Source organism: Sminthopsis crassicaudata, chromosome 3, assembly GCF_048593235.1.
Source record: "Sminthopsis crassicaudata isolate SCR6 chromosome 3, ASM4859323v1, whole genome shotgun sequence".
NCBI lineage: Eukaryota > Metazoa > Chordata > Mammalia > Dasyuromorphia > Dasyuridae > Sminthopsis > Sminthopsis crassicaudata.
The window spans coordinates 649,636,020-649,655,482 of NC_133619.1; the positions used below are offsets into that span (position 1 = coordinate 649,636,020).

At 64.2% G+C, this 19,463-nt stretch overlaps 3 protein-coding genes across 3 annotated transcripts; all 3 read right to left on the minus strand.

The window, feature by feature from the left end:
• Window positions 1-1,176: 1,176 nt before the first annotated feature.
• Window positions 1,177-10,203, minus strand: SHISA7 (shisa family member 7). The gene is made up of 6 exons (XM_074307264.1): window positions 10,012-10,203; window positions 6,253-6,967; window positions 5,682-5,836; window positions 5,070-5,135; window positions 4,770-4,919; window positions 1,177-4,455 (listed from the first exon to the last, which is right to left on the minus strand). The coding sequence occupies exons 2-6, from the start codon at window positions 6,945-6,947 to the stop codon at window positions 3,800-3,802; spliced, it is 1,722 nt and encodes a 573-aa protein (XP_074163365.1). The 5' UTR covers window positions 6,948-6,967; window positions 10,012-10,203; the 3' UTR covers window positions 1,177-3,799.
• Window positions 10,204-10,249: 46 nt separating this feature from the next.
• ISOC2 (isochorismatase domain containing 2) lies at window positions 10,250-13,479 on the minus strand. Its single transcript, XM_074307265.1, has 5 exons — window positions 13,123-13,479; window positions 11,570-11,782; window positions 11,429-11,499; window positions 10,762-10,879; window positions 10,250-10,611 (listed from the first exon to the last, which is right to left on the minus strand). Exons 1-5 carry the CDS (start codon window positions 13,258-13,260, stop codon window positions 10,531-10,533), a joined length of 621 nt encoding a protein of 206 aa, XP_074163366.1. The 5' UTR covers window positions 13,261-13,479; the 3' UTR covers window positions 10,250-10,530.
• Window positions 13,480-13,911: 432 nt separating this feature from the next.
• C3H19orf85 (chromosome 3 C19orf85 homolog) lies at window positions 13,912-15,136 on the minus strand. Its single transcript, XM_074307267.1, has 2 exons — window positions 14,630-15,136; window positions 13,912-14,439 (listed from the first exon to the last, which is right to left on the minus strand). Exons 1-2 carry the CDS (start codon window positions 14,800-14,802, stop codon window positions 14,028-14,030), a joined length of 585 nt encoding a protein of 194 aa, XP_074163368.1. The 5' UTR covers window positions 14,803-15,136; the 3' UTR covers window positions 13,912-14,027.
• Between the last annotated feature and the right edge of the window lie 4,327 nt (window positions 15,137-19,463).

Sequence of the window (19,463 nt, forward strand, 5' to 3'; positions counted from 1 at the left end):
CATAATGGTGGTCTCAGATAGTGAGACAGTCTGGAATAGAACAGGATGGGGGTTCGGCGCAGGCCTTGGGTTAAACCCACAGTTAAGGAGTCCTGAAGGGCGATGCAAGATAATATGGAATAGAAAAGGATGGGGGTTCAGGTCAGGCCTTGGGTTAAACCCACAGTTAAGGGGTCCTGAAGGGCGATGCAAGATAATATGGAATAGAAAAGGATGGGGGTTCAGGTCAGGTCTTGGGTTAAACCCACAGTTAAGGGGTCCTGAAGGGGGATGCAAGATAATGTGGAATAGAAAAGGATGGGGGTTCAGGTCAGGCCTTGGGTTAAACCCACAGTTAAGGGGTCCTGAAGGGGGATGCAAGATAATGTGGAATAGAAAAGGATGGGGGTTCAGGTCAGGCCTTGGGTTAAACCCACAGTTAAGGGGTCCTGAAGGGGGATGCAAGATAATATGGAATAGAAAAGGATGGGGGTTCAGGTCAGGCCTTGGGTTAAACCCACAGTTAAGGGGTCCTGAAGAGGGCTGTGGCTCCTGACTCTATTTCTCTGGCCAACAGTTGGCAAACTCTATTCAGATTGAAGCGTTCTTGTAAACACACATCGGGGCAAGCCTTGGGGAGCCCGATGCTCCTGGTTGTCCTCAAGCAAAGACAAATTCCCCAAGAGTGAGTCTGGGGGGGTCGCGAACAGCAGCCTTAGCTCTCCTCCCACGGGGCACTGGAGTGGCTCCCTGGCAATCTGTAACTTGTTGGACTAAGGCCCTGCAAATCTAGGGTGGGGTGCCTGGGGACAGCCCTGGCCGTCCTAACGTGTGTGCTTAAAGTGTGCTAGGGAACATCCTCCCTGACCATCTGCTTAAAGGAAGCGAGACCCCCAGCAATCCGGACACCTCAGATGCGCTCCGGGGCCCCCAGGTGCTCACATCAGCAGCACTGGTCACTTTAGGACTTTTGGAGCTTTAGGGGGAGGGTTTCCTTGGGTTCTCAGAAATCCAAGTCCCTCCTTTCCCAGATGGAGCAAATGAGATGGAGGGGTGAGACGGGGCCGCGACGGAGGGGCCTGGTCCGCAGCCGAAGTGGCACACCAGAGGCGCTCCATATGCTGGAGAAGGGTCAGACTTTCCCCAGCGCCAGAGCTCCCATGGCCTAGTAAAAACAGAGCCTCCTAAAACAGGAAGCAGGAAAACACCTGTTTATTCCAAAAATCTCAAAGATACAACTCTGGCTTCACTCAGGCCGAGAGCAGAGAGAGGGAGAAGCGAGGGCTGGAGCGTCCTCTCCCATGGAGGGAGGGCTGCAGCGTCCTCTCCCATGGAGGGAGGGCTGGGTGTCCTCCCGGGGAGTGCTCCCTCTTCCCTCCTCCACCCTGGCAATTCCAGAACAGAAAAGGTCCGAAGCCGTCCTGGAGGGTGGGAGAGGCTGGATTCCTGCAGTTTTGCTCTGCTCCCCAAAGCCCGTCCCCCCTCAATCCCCCTTCCCACCCTGCCCCTGGCCCTTTTCCCATTATGGCTTATAATCATCGAGGGGGCACAGGCACCCCAGGCAGATGGGCTAGCACCCACCTGGATCCTTGAGAGGGAAACAGAGGGGAGGGACCAGGATCGGGCGAGAGACAAAATGGAAGAAGAGCTCCGGTGTGTCCGGGGAGGAGAGGAGCTCTGGATTGGGGAGGGCGGGAAGGCCCCGTTGTATGTGGGGTGCGGGACGCGGGCCCGGGGGCCTTGGACAAAGCAGTCCTGCCGTGGAGCGTCGGCTCCCTCCCCAGCCCTGACAAGGGCCTGGTCTCACCATTAAGGTGCAGCTGGAGCTGAGGGCAGAAGTGCAGGCATTGGGGGGGAGGACTGGGGACGGACGGGGACAGGAGCCCCCCACCTTGCCCTGGAGGCTGGGGAGGGTTTAGCCCTTAAGTGTTGGGGTGTAGGCACCCCCGAATCATGGCTATGTACAAGGGGGAGGATGAGTTGTGCATGGGGAATGGGGAGCCCCCAGACACCAGAAAGGTTCCCTGGGGGAGGCAAGGGGGAGATGCCTTAAGAATGGTCCCAGCCCACCCTCCTGCCGTCCACTCCGGGATTCCCTCTGCCCACTCCTCATCCCCAAAAGGAAGCCCAAGTCTGGGGGGGGAGCCTGAGGTCGAGGCAGTCCAAGGGGGCAGAGCTCACGGCAGTGAGGGCAAAGAGGCAGTGATATCACGGAGGGGGGGGGCCGCTCCCAGGGGAGGCCATCCTCAGCGGGGGAGGGGGACGCCATCGCAGGACCCTCGGGGAGGAAGCGCTCCTCGCAGGCAGACACGAGCCGCCTCCTCCTGCGGGGGTCGCCAGGCCAGCAAGCAGTGAGATCCGCTGGGGGGGAGGGGTCCCCGAGGAGGCGGCCACCCCGAAAGGAGGAGATGTCATCGGGCAGCCGTCCAGGCAGCAGCGGCGACGGCGGTCACCGAGGGAGGCAGCGACGCGTCCCTGGGGACACGCAGGAAGGAAGCGACGACGGCACGTCCCAGAGGAGACCTCCAGGCTGGCGGTGGGGGCCTCAGGCGCAGGAAGGCTCTCCTCGGGACCTCCCGGGGACCCAGACCCTCGGTAAGAGGTAAGAGTCCTCCTGCACGCTGAGCGGGCAGAGCTCACCCACCAGGCTGGGCTGGTTCTGGGAGCCCCAGGGCAAGGAGGCCGCGGATCAGCCGTGCCCAGCATCCGGAGGGCCCGGCCATGCCGGGGGAGCCTATGAGAGGATGGCATGAGTTCTTGGGGGGAACAGGAGAGCTGCCTCCAGCACGAAGGAGGTTCTTCTATTTGCCCGCGGAGGCCGGGGCTGGGCATGGCGGGGGACCCACCAAGATGCTGAGTGAGCCTCAACCCCGACTCCCCGACGACGGGAGCTGCCCCCAAACCTAGGAGATGGTCGGGGCCCCTCCCTGGAGTCTCCAAGAAGGGGAGGTCGCGGCCGGGGCTGGATGAGATGGCCGGCCATCGGGGGTTCCAGCTGCAACTTCCCTGGCTCCTTTGAGGGAGGTGAGCTCCTCTGAGGAGGAGCCGGTGGTCGCCAGGAGGGAGGAAGACTGGACGGCCGAGGGGCAAGGCCTGAGCCGGGGGGCCAGAGGGCTGGGCCAGGCTCCCCCAACGCCCCCCGCGATGGCAGCGAGTTCACAATCTCCAGGGCGGTGGGAGCCTTCAGGAAGGAATGGTGGGGGGCGGGGGGGCTCTGGGAAATGACATCACGGTCAGAGGGAAGGGCCCGGAAGGAGTGCGGGGATACTTGGCCAGTCTCCTGCTGACCCCGCTTCTCCCTGGACGCCTCCCAAAGGGTCGGAACCACCGGGGAGAACGTCCCGCAAGGCAAGGAGCCTGGGCGGACGGACGGCGTGTCCAGGAATGGCGTCGCCCAGAGATGGACTTGGTGGGGCAGGAAGGGGGGGAGATCAGCACATGGCATCGTGGGAGGGCCACGTCCCCCGGGAGGGTGCGCCGTGGGCCAGGGGGCTAGCAGCGGGGTAAAGCCTCTAGCACCTCGGGACAGCCAGGAACCTCGGGGGGATGTCGTGGGAGACGACGGCATGGGAAGAGGAGCACTTGGCAGGGGCGAAGGCTTTGGCAGTGATGTCACAAGAAGGCGATCTACCGGGGACATTGTCGAGGGGACGGTAGCCGGGGGGACGACGTCCCAGGAAGGCCCCGAGCCTCTGGAGCTCGTGGCCCAGAAGGGACGCGGTGGCCGGGGCAGAGCCCCAGAGGCGCGGCCCCCCCGTGGCCGGGCAGCCCGGCCAGAGCCTCGCGGGTGGGCGCCTCCGGGAGGGCCAGCTTCGGGCCCTCAGACCGTCACCTCATTCTTGCTGGCTGTGCGCAGGTGCTGCGGGTGGTGGTGGCCGGGGATGAACTGGAGGGTCTCCAGGCCTCCCTGGTGCTGGAAGGGCGGGCGCCGGGCCAGCGTCCCCCCCCCACCCCCCGCCTCAGGCCCCATGCCCCCCCAGGCCGCAGGGGACAGGCCGTGGCGCAGGTGGTGGGGGTGGTGGGCGTGGTGGGTGTGAAGGGGAGGGGGCAAGCCGTGCAGGGGTGTGGGGGGCCCGGGCCCCAGGAGCAGGTTGGTGTGGGAGGCCGCCAGGCCCCCTCGGGGTGGGTCTGGAGGCGGGGCGGGGCTCCGGGGTGGGGACAGGAGCCGTTCCTGGCTCTGGAGGGCCTCCGGAGAGGACAGCAAAAGGCGCTCCTGGGAGACCAGGCGGGCCCGGGGCAGGGTGAACTCGTAGTGGGACCCCCGGCCGCCGTCGGACAGCAGGTGCTCCTGAGACATGACGCGGCGGGGGTTGGGCATCGGGGCCTGCTCCTCGGGGCTGCCCCAGCCTTCCCCGGCCCCGCCGTAGCCGCCGCCCCCCGTGCCGGGCCGGCGCATGGCATGGAGGGGCAGCGTCCCGCGGGGCAGCTCGCCCATGTGCCTCCTCTTCATGTAGGCGTCGTCCAGGTCCTTCTCGGCTGGACAAAGCAGGGAACCGGGGCCGTCAGCTCCCCGGCCTCCCTGCGTCCCCCGCTCCCGACCCCCGGCTGCCCTCGCCCCTCCCAGGAAAGGGAAGGGGCCCAGAGGGAGACCCGCAAGGGAGGACAGAGGCCCGCCAGGCAGGGGGGAGTCAGGCAGGACAGGGGAGGGCCGGGCGTGCCCAAGGCCAGCAGCCACCGGGAGCTCCTCAGACCCCACCCCCAGCTTGGGAGAGAGGGAAGCTCTGGCCCTCCACCCCCCAGCGGGCCCGGGGCCCGGCAGCCTCCCCATCCCAGCCCCGCTTGGGCCTCACCAAGCCTCTTGAGGGAGGAGTAGCGGCTGAGCTCCGACTTGACGGCCGCCTCGTAGGAAGGGGGCAGGTGGGAGAGGTTGTGGAAGGACCTCGAGCAGGAGAGCGTCGAGTAGTGGAGGGCCGGGCTGGGGGGGGGCTGGGCCCGCCAGTCTGGGACCAGAGGGGGCAGCGGCAGAAGGAGGCCGGTTGGAGCCGGAGGCCTGGCCGGGCGGCCTCCCTGTCCCCTTCCCTCCTCCCCTTCCCTCCTCCCTCCCTCCTCCCTCCCCTCTCCCCTCCCCCACCACGGGCGCCCCTCCATACCCAGGGTGGCAGCATGATGTTTGGGGCTGTTGACGTTGAGGTGGATGTAATTATGATGCAAGGTGTCTGTGTGGGAGGAGGAGGAGGCTGTGCATTAGCTGGCGAATGATCGCTCTCACCCCGTCTTTAGAGAGCCCCCAAAAGGACTGAGGGCCCCCCTTGCCAACCCCGGGTCACAGCCCTCTGCAGCCACCCCCAGGAAGGTGAAGACCACAGCCACAATGGCCCCATTTTCCAGAAGGGGGAGTTAAGGCCCAGCCAGCTTCGGAGTCGGCCGGGTTGTTCCTTCCCACCCCTAGAGGGGCACGTGGCAAGCCGAGAACAGTCTGGGGGAACAGGGAAGGGGCTGGAGAGGCAGAGGAGGAGGAGGGGGAGGACGGGAGAAGGCAGGCGGAAGCTGGAGCTGCAGGCTGGGAGGAGGAAAGGGGAAGGGCCCTAGCAATGGAGTGAGGAGGCGGCAGGGAGGATGGGCGCTTGTGGGGGATGCGATGGGGGGAAGAGGCAGAGGCAGGTCCTGAGAGGGATTGTGGGAAGGCCAGGATGGCAGGGGGAGCCAGGGAAAGAAGCGAGGAGCAGCCAGGGATGACGAGACCCCCGGGGCCCCTGGCTTACCATGGTTGGAGGCCTTGACGGGATTATAGAGGTTTTTGGGGGGGCGGGGCGGGATGCTATCTGGTCCTCCCAGGCCTGGGGTCAAGGAACTGCTCCTTGCCCGGTCCGGACGGGTGGTGGGGCCCGCCTGGTGCCTCAGGATATCCACCAGGGCCCTGACGCAGGGGGTGCAGAGAGGTCAGGGGCGCTGGGTCCCAATCCCCTTAGGGCCAGCCCCTGCCCTCCCCTGGCAGAGGTCCTTCTGCTCTCTCCGCCCCCGCCCCGCCTGGCTGGCCCTCGCTCGGTGCCATCCCGGGTGCTTCTTGGCACCTCGCCTCATCAGTGGCTAGAGCTGAGGCAATCTCTGGGGGAAGCCAGAATGGCCCATAAGGGCCATGTTCCTCTGGGGGTCCCGCCCTGGGTACAGATCTAGGGCATGCAAACCTGCAGCAGCCCCCAATCTCCTGGCTGTTCTGCCCATGTGCAGTTGGGTCCTGACTCCCGGAAGCCCCTCTGTCTGGGATGACTCCAGCTCCCTTGCCCCTGCCCCCCGCAGCCCCAGCACCCCCCCACCCGGCCCCAGCGGGGATACCTGGGGACGTTGATCTCCCGGTGGGCCCGGGGAGCCCGGGAGGCTTTGCTGAAGGCCACCTTGGCGCCCACGCCCACGGCGAGAGCGAAGCTGATGACGCCGCACACCACGTAGGCCGTGCTGCCCCCTGGTCCCTCGCCGCCCCTGCCCCCAGCCCCTCCGGCTCCAGCCCCCGCCCGGTTCCCATCCAGCCAGCCTGGCTGACCGGGCCCGGGCCCCCCGCCATTGCCGCCCGCCCCGGGCCCCCCGGCATCGGAGGGCTGGGGGGTGTAGGCCCAGACCGGGGTGTCATAGTTGGAGCAGGAGGCCTGCGCCAGGCGCATGTGGCGGTGCTCGCAGCAGAAGCGGTAATAGCACGTGCCGCAGCAGAAGCGGAAGGAGCCGGTGCTGCAGTTGAAGGTGGCGTCGTACTGGCCCATGACATCGTAGTAGCCGTGGCACAACTCTGCGGGCAGGGGCGCCCGAGCCGCTTGCCCTCCGCCCCCGCCCCCCGAGGTCCCGTTGCTGGGCGCACCGCCGCCCCCTCCGCCGCCCCCCGTCACGGCCCCTGTCAGCCTGCGCAGGTGAGCCAACAGGGCTGGGAGGGGACCCGTGGCCGCCAGGCTGTCGGTGCCGTTGGGCAAGTGGGCCAGAGCCAGGGCCGGGCCCAGGGAGCAGGCCAGGAGGAGGGGGCACAGGAACAGGGCAGGAGGCATGGCCGCAGCAAGGCTTGGCGCTGTGGGAGAGAAGAGGGAAGAGATGAGCCATGGAGGGGGCAGAGAGGGGGGGCTGGCTGCAGGGGGCATGGGGAGGGCCCCAGAAGAGGAGGCAAGCTGGACTGGTGGAAGGAAACATGGGAAGGACCCCACGCAGACTGCTGGGGGAGCGCCCGGGGCACCCACACAGGGCTCAGGGGCCCAGGGAGAGCCGAGGTCGGCTGGCCAGCCACCAGGGAGTGGGCAAAGGTAGAGGCGCTGAGGAGGGAACCGAGGCAGGGCTCTCGGGCTGCTCTGCCACATGCCTCTGCCCAGAGCTGAGAGAGGGAGCCTGACAAAGAGCCGGGGGTCCAGAGAGACCCAGGCCAGAGCTGAGAGAGGGAGTGAAAGTCGACAATGAGCTGGGGCCCAGGGAGTCCCAGCCCAGAGCTGAGAGAGAGGGAGCCCGACAAAGAGCCGGGGTCCAGAGAGACCCAGGCCAGAGCTGAGAGAGGGAGTGAAAGTCGACAAAGAGCTGGGGCCCAGGGAGGCCCAGGCCAGAGCTGAGAGAGAGGGAGCCCGACAAAGAGCCGGGGTCCCAGGGAGGCCCAGTCCAGAGTTGAGAGAGGGAGCGGGACAAAGAGCCGGGGTCCAGGGAGTCCCAGGCCAGGGCTGAGAGAGAGGGAGCCCGACAAAGAGCCGGGGTCCAGGGAGTCCCAGGCCAGGGCTGAGAGAGAGGGAGCCCGACAAAGAGCCGGGGCCCAGAGAGACCCAGCCCAGAGCTGAGAGAGAGGGAGCCCGACAAAGAGCCGGGGTCCAGGGAGGCCCAGTCCAGAGTTGAGAGAGGGAGCGGGACAAAGAGCCGGGGCCCAGGGAGGCCTAGAGCTGAGAAACAGCAGGAGCTGGCGGGCCGGGCCATGCTGGGAGGAGGCGGAATCAGGCCCCTCCCCTCGGGCAGGGCCGGGCGCACCAGGAGCCGGGCCGTCACCTTGGACAGCTCCCGGCCTTTCTGCCACCTGTTTCTATGGCGGCCACTCACCGGGCAGCGAGCCCACCGTCGGGGGGACGCAGCGGCCCCCGAGCCACGCGGCCCGGGCCCCTGCAGGTACACACAACTTGTGGCCAGCGCACTTCCTTTCCCCGGATGGGAGCTCTCCGTTCCGCTGCACACGCACACACTCACACACACTTACACGCGCGCTCACACTCACAGCGCGCTCACACTCGCACGCGCACACGCAGTGACAGACGCATCCGCGCACACAGGTGCACAATTCGCTCCCACAGGCAGGAACCCATCCCCCCACCCGCAGCCACCGCAATCACGGACGTGCCCAAATACCCAGAAACCCCGAGGTCCAGCTCCGGCCCCAAGGCACGGGCGCGGAGGAGCCCCCTCCCACAAGTGGGGTCGGGCCGGAACATCTCCGGACACACCCGCGGAACCCCCCCTCCCCCACCCGCGCCCGCAGGCGGACCCCCTTAGCCCCTGACGGTTTCTGGTGGGGGGCGGCCCCCCAGGGGCCATCCTCAGGCAGGAGAGCCAGCACATCCCACCCACCGAGCGCCCACACCCAAAGGGGGAGCCGGAGAGACGAGGGGGGCAGACAAAGGAGACGACACAGACTGACGTGGGGAGACGGGGAGGAAAATGAAGTCGGGGGTGGAGAGGGCGCCGAGGCCGGGGAGGGAGGGGCAGCCCCCGCCCCAGGCTTCCTGGGAAAGCTCCAGTGGCCGCCAGCCCCCGTCTCCCGGTCCGCTCCTCCACCGGCTCATTGCCAAGCAAAGAGACTCGACGCCCCCCCTCGCCCATCCCCCCCAGCGGGAGCATGGAGACGGGCAGGGGCTGGGCGCGGGGCTCCGCCACCCCTCCTTACCCAGCTCGCCAGGGGCCCCCAGCTTCGGCCTGGGCGCGCGTGAGGGGCCGGGCCGAGTTCCGAGCGCTGTGCGCGGCGCGAGCTCGCTCCCTGTGTGTGTGGGGGGGCAGAACCCTGTGTGTGCCTGTGTGTGGGTGGCTGGGGGGGAGCTGGGGCACTTGGGGCGTGTGTGGCTCTTTCTGTGGGCAGATTCTAGGGGCGGGGGAGGATTTAGGGTTAGGGAGAAGGAAGCCTTTGGGAACGGCAGGGGCGAGGGACGGAGCGCTGGGGGACAGAGGGACAGGGGCCCGGGGCTGCAGAGTGGGGGCGGGGTTCTGGCTGAGCCCGGAGGAAGCGGCAGCGCCCGTTTACGGCCCCCCCAGGCTCCCCCCAGGCTGCGTGCCTTCCTTTGCTAGGCTCCTTCGTCCGGGCTGGCTCAGGGCTCCATCGCCTTTCTTTGTTCCAGGCGCCTGAGTCCCGGCCGTCATCTCCCCTCCATCTCTCCCCGCCGGGGGGGCTCGGCGTGGGGAGGGGGGCCACAATGGCAGAGACTCTAAGAGCCCCTTCCCTTCCCGGAGCTGGGGGGGACGGGAAGGGGAAAGTGGGGGGAGGGCCCGGCTGCGGCAGGAGCGGGTTATTCCAGGCGCAGAATAGACTCCTGTTGCCATGGAGATGGGAGCGCGGGCCTGGGGAGGGAGGCAGGCTTCTGCATAGGTATGGGGGCCAGGATTCCGGGGTCCTTGCGGGCGGGAGCTGAGGTCAGGACTCTCGGGGGCGTGGGGGAAGGGAGGAGAGAGAAGCTTGCGGGGTCCCGGGAGGAGAAAACGGCTTGGGGACCAAGGATGCCTGGGGATCAGGCCACCTGCGAGAGGGGATGAGGGGCCCCAGAAAGGAAGAGCTTGGAGAGAAGCAGCGTTCCCCCAAAAGGGTCTGGGTTCCTGCCGCGGCCCCCGAGGCAGGAGGCTGCGCCCCGAGACTTCCCAGCCCCTGAAGATTGCGGAGACGCGGTCCCCCGGTCTCTGAGGGGGCGGGGGTAGGATGCCTGGGGCTGTCGGGGAGGGGGGAGGTTGCTTCGGGTAGCTGGATCTCTCTGGGGGGGGTTAGAAACGCGGACGCCTGGGTCTCTGGGGAGGGGGGCGCTGACGGAGGCAAAGGGGGCTGATGGGCGCCCGGACTCCGGAGCTGACGTGCTGTGGACTCGCCCCCCTCCCCCTTTCTCTGTAGCTCACCTGGCTCTTCGGATGTCGGGCTTCCGGATCTCGGGACAGACGGGCTTATCCTCTGCGCCCGGTCCTGCCCCGGACGGCCCCCTGCCTGCCCCTCCCCGTCTCCAAGGATCTCGGAATAGCCGCCACGCGTCTCTTGTCTCTGAGCATCTCTAAGTCTCTGAGGACCCCCCCGCCAGTTCCCAATGGCCCCTTCCTCCCCGCGCGCCCCCTCCCGTAATCAAGAATGGTTTCGTCCATATGTGGAAGAAAGCTTTTATTCCCCGAACTCGGCTCCGAGGGTCACCTCCTCCCAGTCCGCCCCCTCTAGAGCTTAGCCAATCCCCTCCTTTTCCTCCACGATCATTTGCATAGAGGGAGGTGGTCGGCCAATGGGACAGGTGCTTTCCGCTGAGGGAGGGGGAGGGAGGGTCCGTCTCAAGTGGGAAGCTTTCCCCTCTCCCCGGACTGAGCCCTTCGACCCCAGGGAGGGGTCCCCACGCTGACTCGTGGCGGGTGTGTTTGGGGGGGGTCTGAGGGTGTTCAGCTGAGGAGCGGGCTCTGGCCCTGGAACAAGCCGAGGAGACCGCTATCGGGGGCCGGCTCCCTAATGAACCTCTGCACCTGGAGGGAAGAGGAAGAAGGGGGAAGTGGAGACAGGAGCAGTGGGCTACAGGGAGGAAGAGGAAGAGACTCCAGGGGCGGAGCGCAGGGTTGGGGGAAGCTGCAGGCCCAAAGAGGGAGGGGAGCCCGAGGGGCTGGGGGGAGGGTTACCTCCTTGAAGCGGGGATGGGCAGAATCGCCCACCAGCTGCAGTATGAGGCACTCGCTGGTGGTGAGGAAGACCCCGCTCTGGCGCATCCTGGACAAAGCCAGCAACCGATCCACCTGACTGGAAGAGGAAGTGAATTGGGGGTGGGGGTGCCCTGCCCCACGGTGAGAGATCGGCTGGCTCTGGGCGGGGGACCTGGGCTCCGGCCTCTGGCTCAGAAATGGGGGAGGGAGTGGATGACTGATCTCTCAGAATTACAGCAACACCCATTAGGCCCCAGCTGTGTACCAGGCACAGTGCTAGGCCTGAAGGAGGCAAACGGCATGGGTCTGGGGGGGAGGGGGGTGGGACCAAGAGCCCCGGGTTGGGGGAAGGGAGGGCTGCTAGAAGGCCCAGACTTCTGTGCCTGAGACAAGGAAGGAACAAGGTGCGGATCCTGCGCATGCCCGTGACACTGACTACAGGAACCCGGGGACCAGAGCTTACTTATGCAGGGGATCGAAGCCGGACCTCCCTCTTCTGGCTGCCTGGTGGTTCAGTCCAAAGGGGAGTGGGCTCCAGGGGCCTCCCCTCCACCCACCCAGGGCTCCGGGTGGTACAGTCCACTCCCTCATTCACTTCATTGCACAAGTGTCCCCAGATCTGGGCCCCTCCCCACCACTCACTGACCTTCGGGAGGAGCAGGCATCGGCCACCACGTGCACGTCCAGGCCTCTCTCCAGCAGGTCCAGGGCTGTGCTCTGGGGAGTGGTCAGAGGTCAGGGCCCACCCCAGGGTCTACCTGGGGGGGGGTTGTGTGGGAGAGCCTACCATGACACAGGCTTGGGCCTCAATGCCGCACAGCAGCACCGACTTCAGGCTGGGCTTGGCCTTCATCAGCTGCTCCACTTCGGGCACCACCATGCTGAAGGTCGTCTTGGGCACGGCTCGGATGCCCTGGGCCCCCAGCTCTGGCACTGTGGGACCAAGGCCCTCGGGGTACTGTTCTGTCAGCATCACCGGGATGTCCAGCACGCGGGCCACCTGGGGTCAGGGGGACAAGTGCAGCCCATGGGGGTCAAGTGGGGACGAGACACCTGCAGGGTGGGTCAGGTACGAATAAGACAGTGGGGGGGTAGGGGAAGACAAAACAGTTAGAGAGGGCCAAGTGGTACCATCTGGGGGGCTCAGGTGGTACCCCGACACCTGGGGGGGCTCAGATACCAGACATCTGGGGGGCTTGGGTAGTACAGACACCTGAGGGGTCAGGTTGTACTAGGCACCTGGGGGCTCAAGTATCAGATATTTGGAGGGGCTCAGGTGGTACCAGATACCTGCAGGGGAGGGGGGCTCAGGTGGTACCAGATACCTGCAGGGGAGGGGGGGCTCAGGTGGTACCAGATACCTGCGGGGGAGGGGGGCTCGGGTGGTACCAGATACCTGCAGGGGAGGGGGGCTCGGTTGGTACCAGATACCTGCGGGGGAGGGGGGCTCGGGTGGTACCAGATACCTGCGGGGGAGGGGAGGCTCGGGTGGTACCAGATACCTGCGGGGGAGGGGAGGCTCGGGTGGTACCAGATACCTGCGGGGGAGGGGGAGCTCGGGTGGTACCAGATACCTGCGGGGGAGGGGAGGCTCGGGTGGTACCAGATACCTGCGGGGGGGGGGGGGGAGGGGGGCTCGGGTGGTACCAGATACCTGCAGGGGAGGGGGGGCTCGGGTGGTACCAGATACCTGCGGGGGAGGGGGGCTCGGGTGGTACCAGATACCTGCAGGGGAGGGGGGCTCGGGTGGTACCAGATACCTGCGGGGGAGGGGGGGCTCGGGTGGTACCAAATACCTGTGGGGGAGGGGGGCTCGGGTGGTACCAGATACCTGCGGGGGAGGGGAGGCTCGGGTGGTACCAGATACCTGCGGGGGAGGGGGAGCTCGGGTGGTACCAGATACCTGCGGGGGGGGGAAGGGGGGGCTTGGGTGGTACCAGATACCTGCGGGGGGGGGGGGGGCTCGGGTGGTACCAGATACCTGCGGGGGAGGGGGGCTCGGGTGGTACCAGATACCTGCAGGGGAGGGGGGCTCGGGTGGTACCAGATACCTGCGGGGGAGGGGGGGCTCGGGTGGTACCAAATACCTGCGGGGGAGGGGGGCTCGGGTGGTACCAGATACCTGCGGGGGAGGGGAGGCTCGGGTGGTACCAGATACCTGCGGGGGAGGGGGAGCTCAGGTGGTACCAGATACCTGCGGGGGGGGGGAAGGGGGGGCTTGGGTGGTACCAGATACCTGCGGGGGGGGGGCTCGGGTGGTACCAGATACCTGCGGGGGAGGGGGGCTCGGGTGGTACCAGAACCTGGCGAGGCAGGTAGAGGGCTGGGGCGGGGCCGCACCTGGAGCATGCGGGCGGACACGGCCACGATCTGGGGGAAGAAGGAGATGACGCCTCGGAATTTCTCCTGCATGTCGCACAGGAAGAGAATGGAGGAGCCGGGCAGCACGCGGCCCAGGGCCGGGCGGGCTGCGGCCATCGCTGGGGAGGGGTCACAGTGGGCTGGGAGCCGGACCGCTCGGACCCCGCTCTGAGAGAGAGAAGCGAGGCGGGGCCCGGGACCCCGGCCAGGACTCGAAGCGGAGCCCCTTCCCCGCTCCCACTTGGCCTCCGTCCCCGGGGTCCGAAACCAGTCTCGCCGGGTACTCACTGGCTCCGCGACCTTCGCGATTTCCTCTGAAATACAAGACGTTCCGCCCCCGGAGCAGGGGCCAATCGGAGCGTAAGCGGGACCCGCAGAGCCAATCGGGGCTCAAGGACCCACTGGGCCAGGGGTAAGAGGAGGAGCTTCTAGGTCCCGCCTTTGGCGCTCCTATTGGTTAGCTGTAGATCTCGCTTCACCAATTAGAAACCTGAACTGGGAGAGGCGGGGTCAAGGGGAAAAATCCGAGGACCCCCTACCGGGCCGTAGGTGGAGAGATCTGCAGGGAGCCGGCCGCGGGCCGTGAGAGCCAAGGTTTCGAGGCTTATTGTCCGGACCAAGGAGGAGACTCGGGGTGGGTCCCGGCAGAATGACTACCTGGCAGAATGATTCCCTCCCCACTCCCCCCCCCCCCCGTGCCTGCGGCGTATCTGCGCGTGTGCAAGCGGGGCGTGAACGCCCAGAGAAAAGACTCAAGTTCAGTTCTGTGCCAGAGTTTATTTAACACCTGCTGAGTCCTGGGCGCCGCGCTAGGGGCTCGCGGGGGCGGGAGGGGGCCACCTCCTGAGAGGAGACCCAGATTGGGAAGCCCACCCCCGGGGCAGCTAGCAGAGGAGGGGGCGGGAGAGCTCCGGGCTCCTGCAGGGGGGGGCCCACGTCCCCTCAGCCAGGGGCCCCGCCCGAGACCCCCGGGCCCTGGTGGGGCGCGGTCCTGGGTCCCGGATCCCTGGGGGCAGGGACGAGACCGGAGCCCCGGGGGGCGGCGGGACAAAGCCGGACGGGTCTTCGGGAGCTGCCGGAAGAAGGGCGGGCCCGGGGCTCAGGGGGACGATCTCCGCCAGCTCGTGCGCTGGCAGAGCGCTGGCGCTCAGGGCCAGCCCCGGCCCCGGACTCTCGGGGGCCGCCAGGGCCTGGGCCACCCCAAGGAAGGGGGACGGCGGCCGGAGGGGGCGGGGCCGGGGGCCTGCGCCCTCTGGGGCCGACGGCTGGGGGGCGTCCTGGCCATGCGCGGAACTCCTGGGGAGATGGGGGGGAGGGGTGGGTCACCGCGCTGGGTCTGCCCGCCCCCCCCCACCCCGCGGCCCACCTGTCCCGCCCCCGCGCATCCCCGTCCTCGCCCGGCTCCGTGCCTGGCAGCCCCTCCGTCTGCCCCGCCCTGGTCTCTGTTTCCGCCCGTTTCCCAGGGGCCCCGCGGTCCAGTTCTCACCTGCGCGCGGGACTGTAGGGGAGTCTCCGCGGGGTGGATTTTCTCCGGGGGGGGCGAGTCTTCCGAGGCTGAAGGGTCTTGAGGATCTGGGCAGCCACCCCGCTCATGAAGGTGCACAGCTCCTGGGGTGCGGGCTCGGGGAGCCAGGAGGCCGCCGGGGTGCCGGGGTGCATTGCCCTGCCTCCAGGACCCGGGGGGGGGACTACGAAAGAGAAAGTGAGAGCCGGGAAACTGTCCCCCCTCCCCCAACACACACAGAGACCCCAGCCGAAGGCCCTCTCCACCCCGGAGGCGTTGCCTGACTCTGGGCAAACCCCTGAGCTTTTTTTTAGGCCTCAGCTTTTCCCTCTGGAAAATGGGTGGGGGTGGGGGTGGGGTGGCTTTGATGTTGCAAATTCCTGAACTGCAGTTCTCCGGTGCTAAGGAGAGAATAGGAGGAGAAAGAAAGGGAGGAGAGGTGACACGGGACTGAAAGAGAAGGGGATTGGGAGAAAAGGGGCTGGGAGGAGTAAAAATGGGACCGGGGGAAAGGGGTGAGAAGGAGAAAGGAACACGGGGTGAAAGAGAAGTGGGGGGAGGGAGGGAAAAGGTTAGGGACTGGCAGAGAGGGAAGAAGGAAGAGGGGGATGGAGGAGAGAAGGGGATAGAAAAGAGAAGTGGGGGGAGGGAGGGAAAAGGTTAGGGACTGGCAGAGAGGGAAGAAGGAAGAGGGGGATGGAGGAGAGAAGGGGATAGAAAAGAGAAGGGGAGAGGAGATGGAATAGGGAGGGAAAAGGCTCGGGACTGGGAGAGAAAGGGAGGAGAGAAAAGAGGATAAAGGGAAGGAGGATGGAGGAGAGGAAGGAGGTAGGGAAATGGGGAGGTACTGGGAGAGAAAGGAATAAGAAAAGAGAAGAGGAAGAGGAGATAGAAAAGAGAAGAAGGGATGGAAGAGAGGAGGGGTGGAAGAGAGAGGATAATAAGAGGAGAGAAAAAGCTGGGACTGGGAAAGAAAGGGATGAGGGAAAAGAGAGAGGGAAAGCAGATGGAGGAGAGAAGAGGGGAAATGGAGAGGGAAGGGAAGGGCTAGGGATTGGGAGAAAAAGGAATAAGCAAAGAAGGGGAGAAAGGGAAAGGAGATGGAAGAGAAAGGGTGGAGGAGAGAAAGCAATGAGAGAGAAAAGGGGATGGGGAGAAAGGATGAAGGAAAAGATAGAGGAGAAAGGGAGTGGAGAAAAGTATGAGAGGTGACAGGGAGAGAAAGGGATGAAGGAAAAGAGGAGGAGAAAGGGAGAGGAAATGGAGAAGAGAAAGATGAGAAGCAGAAGGAATGAGGAAGGAGAGAAAAGGCTAGGGACTGGGAAAGAAAGGGATGATGAAAAAGAAGAGAAGAAAGGGAAAGAGGATGGAGGAAAGAAGGGGATGAAGGAGAGATGGAACAGGAAGAGAGAGAAAAGGCTAGGGACTGGGATGGAAAGGGATGATGAAAAAGAAGAGAAGAAAGGGAAAAGATGGAGGAGTGAAGAGGATTAAGAGGAGAAGGGGAAATGGGGAGGGAGGGGAAAGGTTAGGGATGGGAGAGAAAGGAATGAGAAAAGGTAAAGAGAAGAAAGGGAGAGGGGATGGAAGAGAAGGTGGAGGAGAGAAAGCAATGAAAGAGAAGAAATGGGATGGGGAGCAAGGGATGAGAGAAATATAGAGAAAGTGAGAGGGAATGGAAGAGAAGGGAATGAGAGAGAAACAGAAGGGATGGGGGTGGAGAAGAGGCTAGGGACTGAGAAAGGGATGAGAGAAAAGCTAGAGAAGATAAAGGGAGAAGGATGGAGAAGAGAAGGGGATGAGAGAGAAGAAGGGATGGGGACCTGGGGAAAGATATGGCAGTGGAGGAGAGGGAAACAGCGTGGGGTCTGCAGCTCGTGTCCATACCTTCCTCCGGAGAACTGGCTTCCTGATCCACTGGGGGTGGGTGGGGACTGATATAGAGTGGGGGGGGGGAAGCATTTCCCTTCCCTGCCCCCAGTCCAATTAGTACATAACTCTGACTGGGATTCGGAGACTGGACCGAGGCGTTGAGGAGAAAGGCCGTGGAAGTGCCAATTATGGGCACAAAGAGATGAATCCAGGGCGTGGGGGGAGTGGGAGAGATCAACTGCAGCAATCAAAGTGAAGGGCTCTTAATTGGAGCTGGGGAGGCAGAACACCCGGGTCACCCAGGGCTCTGGGCTGAGCCAAGAAGGTGACGTCATGTATAAGAAGTCACTTGCCATCCCCGGCCCCCCAGTGCCCAAAACTTAGCTAGAGAGCCCCCGAAGGCCCAGCTCTCCACCTGTGAGTCTCTAGTAGTCCCATGGAGTGCTGGGAGGGTCCCTGAGTGCTGGCTGCCCTCTGACCTCTCTGGCCATCCCCCGGGCCTGGATCCCTCTCCCTTCTTCCCTGGGTGGGGGGGGGAAAGACCTCTCTGCTTCCTTTAAGTTCCAGTTTGAATCCCCAGTTCTCCAGGAATCCTTCCCACTGGGACTGCCTGTTATCCAGTGTATACACTGGATGGATATATATATGCTGTTGGGTCCTCCCCCACCAACTTTAAATTGTAAGCTTGTCGAGGGCAGGGACTGCCCTTAAATGTTTGCTGAATTCCTCTGGATTGGGTCTGGGAGGAACCATTCTGTTGGGGGCCGAGTAAAGCAAGGTCAGCAGTCGGGAGTCCGGACCCTACTTGTCCAGCTGCCCAAGGGTCATCAGCTCCACGGTGGGCCGGGGAAGGGCCGTGCTTCGACACGAAAGGGAAGAAAGCGGGAGATGGGAGCGGGTGGAGGGTGGGAGATGCAGAGGCAGACGGAAAGATGAAGGCCAAGGGGGAGAAATGAGCTCATAGGTTCCTGCTGTGTGCCAGGCTCCCTGCTGAGCACTTTACCAGTATCTCACAATGACCTTGCTAAGTGACTTCTAGGACGAGCTCCATTTTACAGCTGAGGAAACTGAGGCAGGTAGAAGGCAAGGAAGGGCAAATTTGAACTTGGACCTTTCTGACTCCAGGCCTGGTGCTCTAGCCACTGAGCCACCTAGCTGTACTAAAGCGCTGGAGGGGAACAGGGAAGGGGTCCAAGGGGTGCGTGGACTGGGGGACAGAGAGCTTGGATGTTGCCTGGCAGTAAAGCAAGCATGGGGCTAGCTACTTTCTCAGTGGGCACCTGGAAGGGCTGGCTTGCCCAGGGGCCCTGGGGCAGGGAAAGCCAAACAGGCCAGAAACTTCCTGGGGTGGGGCGGGCAGGGGAGAGGGGCTTAGTGTCCAGCAGGGACACAGCTCAGGATGGTAGGAAAAGGCGCCCCCTGGGGGCATCCTGCCCCAGAGCCTCTCTGGCCTGGGCCCTTTATTTGGAACCCCTTAAATAGCCTCCAGACCTCTGGGCCTTCCCAATCCCCCTGCGCTGACTGGGTCTGCTGGGCCCGCTCTCCCATTCCCAGCCCGAGCTCCTTGAGGACGGGGACCATCTGGCTTCTTTCCTTGCTTCCCCAGCATCCACTTTGCACATTGACTGGCACGTAGTGAATCTTAATAAAATGTATTTTGAAACTTCTCCAAAAGTTCATTCATCATCAAAATATTGCACTATGGGGCAGCTAGGTGGCACAGTGGATACAGCACCAGCCCTGAATTCAGGAGGACCCGAGTTCAAATCTGGTCTCAGACACTTAACACTTCCTGGCTGTGTGACCCTGGGCAAGTCACTTAACCCTAGCCTCAGGGGGGGGGGAAATCTCACCATTCATCATTCTCTCCCTCTTCCCTGTTGCAGCCTCCGGGTCAGCCTGGATCCTCCTATCACCCCCAAAGCCTCCACCACCAAGTAATCCTCTGAGCTTTCTAGCCTGTGACCCTGCTCATGTGCAGGGGCCTGCTTCAGGCCTGTCCTCCCCAGCTCCTCCCTCCCTCAGCTGCCCCAGGTTTGGCCGGAAGCCCCCATCCCATTCCAGGGTCAAATAAACCTGACCCCTCCCACCTCTCCATTTCTGCTGCCCTGCCCACCACACTCTGCCACGGACACTGCCGGCCTTTTCTCCACCTGTTCCTCATGGCTGAGCTTCTGGCCAGGCTCTTCTCTGTCTCCTGGCTTCTGGCTTCCTTCAAGCTTTACCTTGAATCCTCCTTTCTACAAGAGCTTTCCCCCTCCCCTTAATGTTAATGCCTTCCTTCTGTTGATTAAGGCTACAGAACATGTTTAGGGAGGACCAGGACCGTGGTGGGAGAGCTGCTGAGCTTTCTGGGGCGGTTAATCCATTATGGGCACTCACTGGGGGCCAAGCTCTCACCTCTGGCTCCGGGGCGCTGTCCCCTCCCTGGTAAACTGTCTTAAACACGGACTCAACCAGGTTGAGGGGCCAAAACCCATTGCAGCCCATTGGTGAGTCAGGGGCGTGTCTACCTCAAGAATAGGAAGACATCTCCCAATGAAATGGACTATTTAGAGCAATTCCTAGCCAAGAAGGTGGCTAGAGCAGGTGCTCAGGGCTGGAATACCACTCAGGGCTGGATCATCCACTCTGTGGCTGGCTGTCCGGGCTTTTGTCGGGTCACAGGGCATCAGCCACTCAGAGAAGGAGTAAGGCTGATGGCTTTGTACAATTCTGCCTCACTTAAACCCAGTTCCTGCACAAGTCAAGACTTCAGTTCTTAAATGTGAGGGGATGTGGGAAAACTGGGACACGGATGCTGGTGGAGTTGTGAACTGATCCAACCGTTCTGGAGAGCAATCTGGAACTAGGCTCAAAGAGCTGGAAAACTGCATATGCTTTGACCCAGCAGGGCCATTACTGGGTCTGTGTCCCTAGGAAATCATAAAGGAGGGAAAGGGCC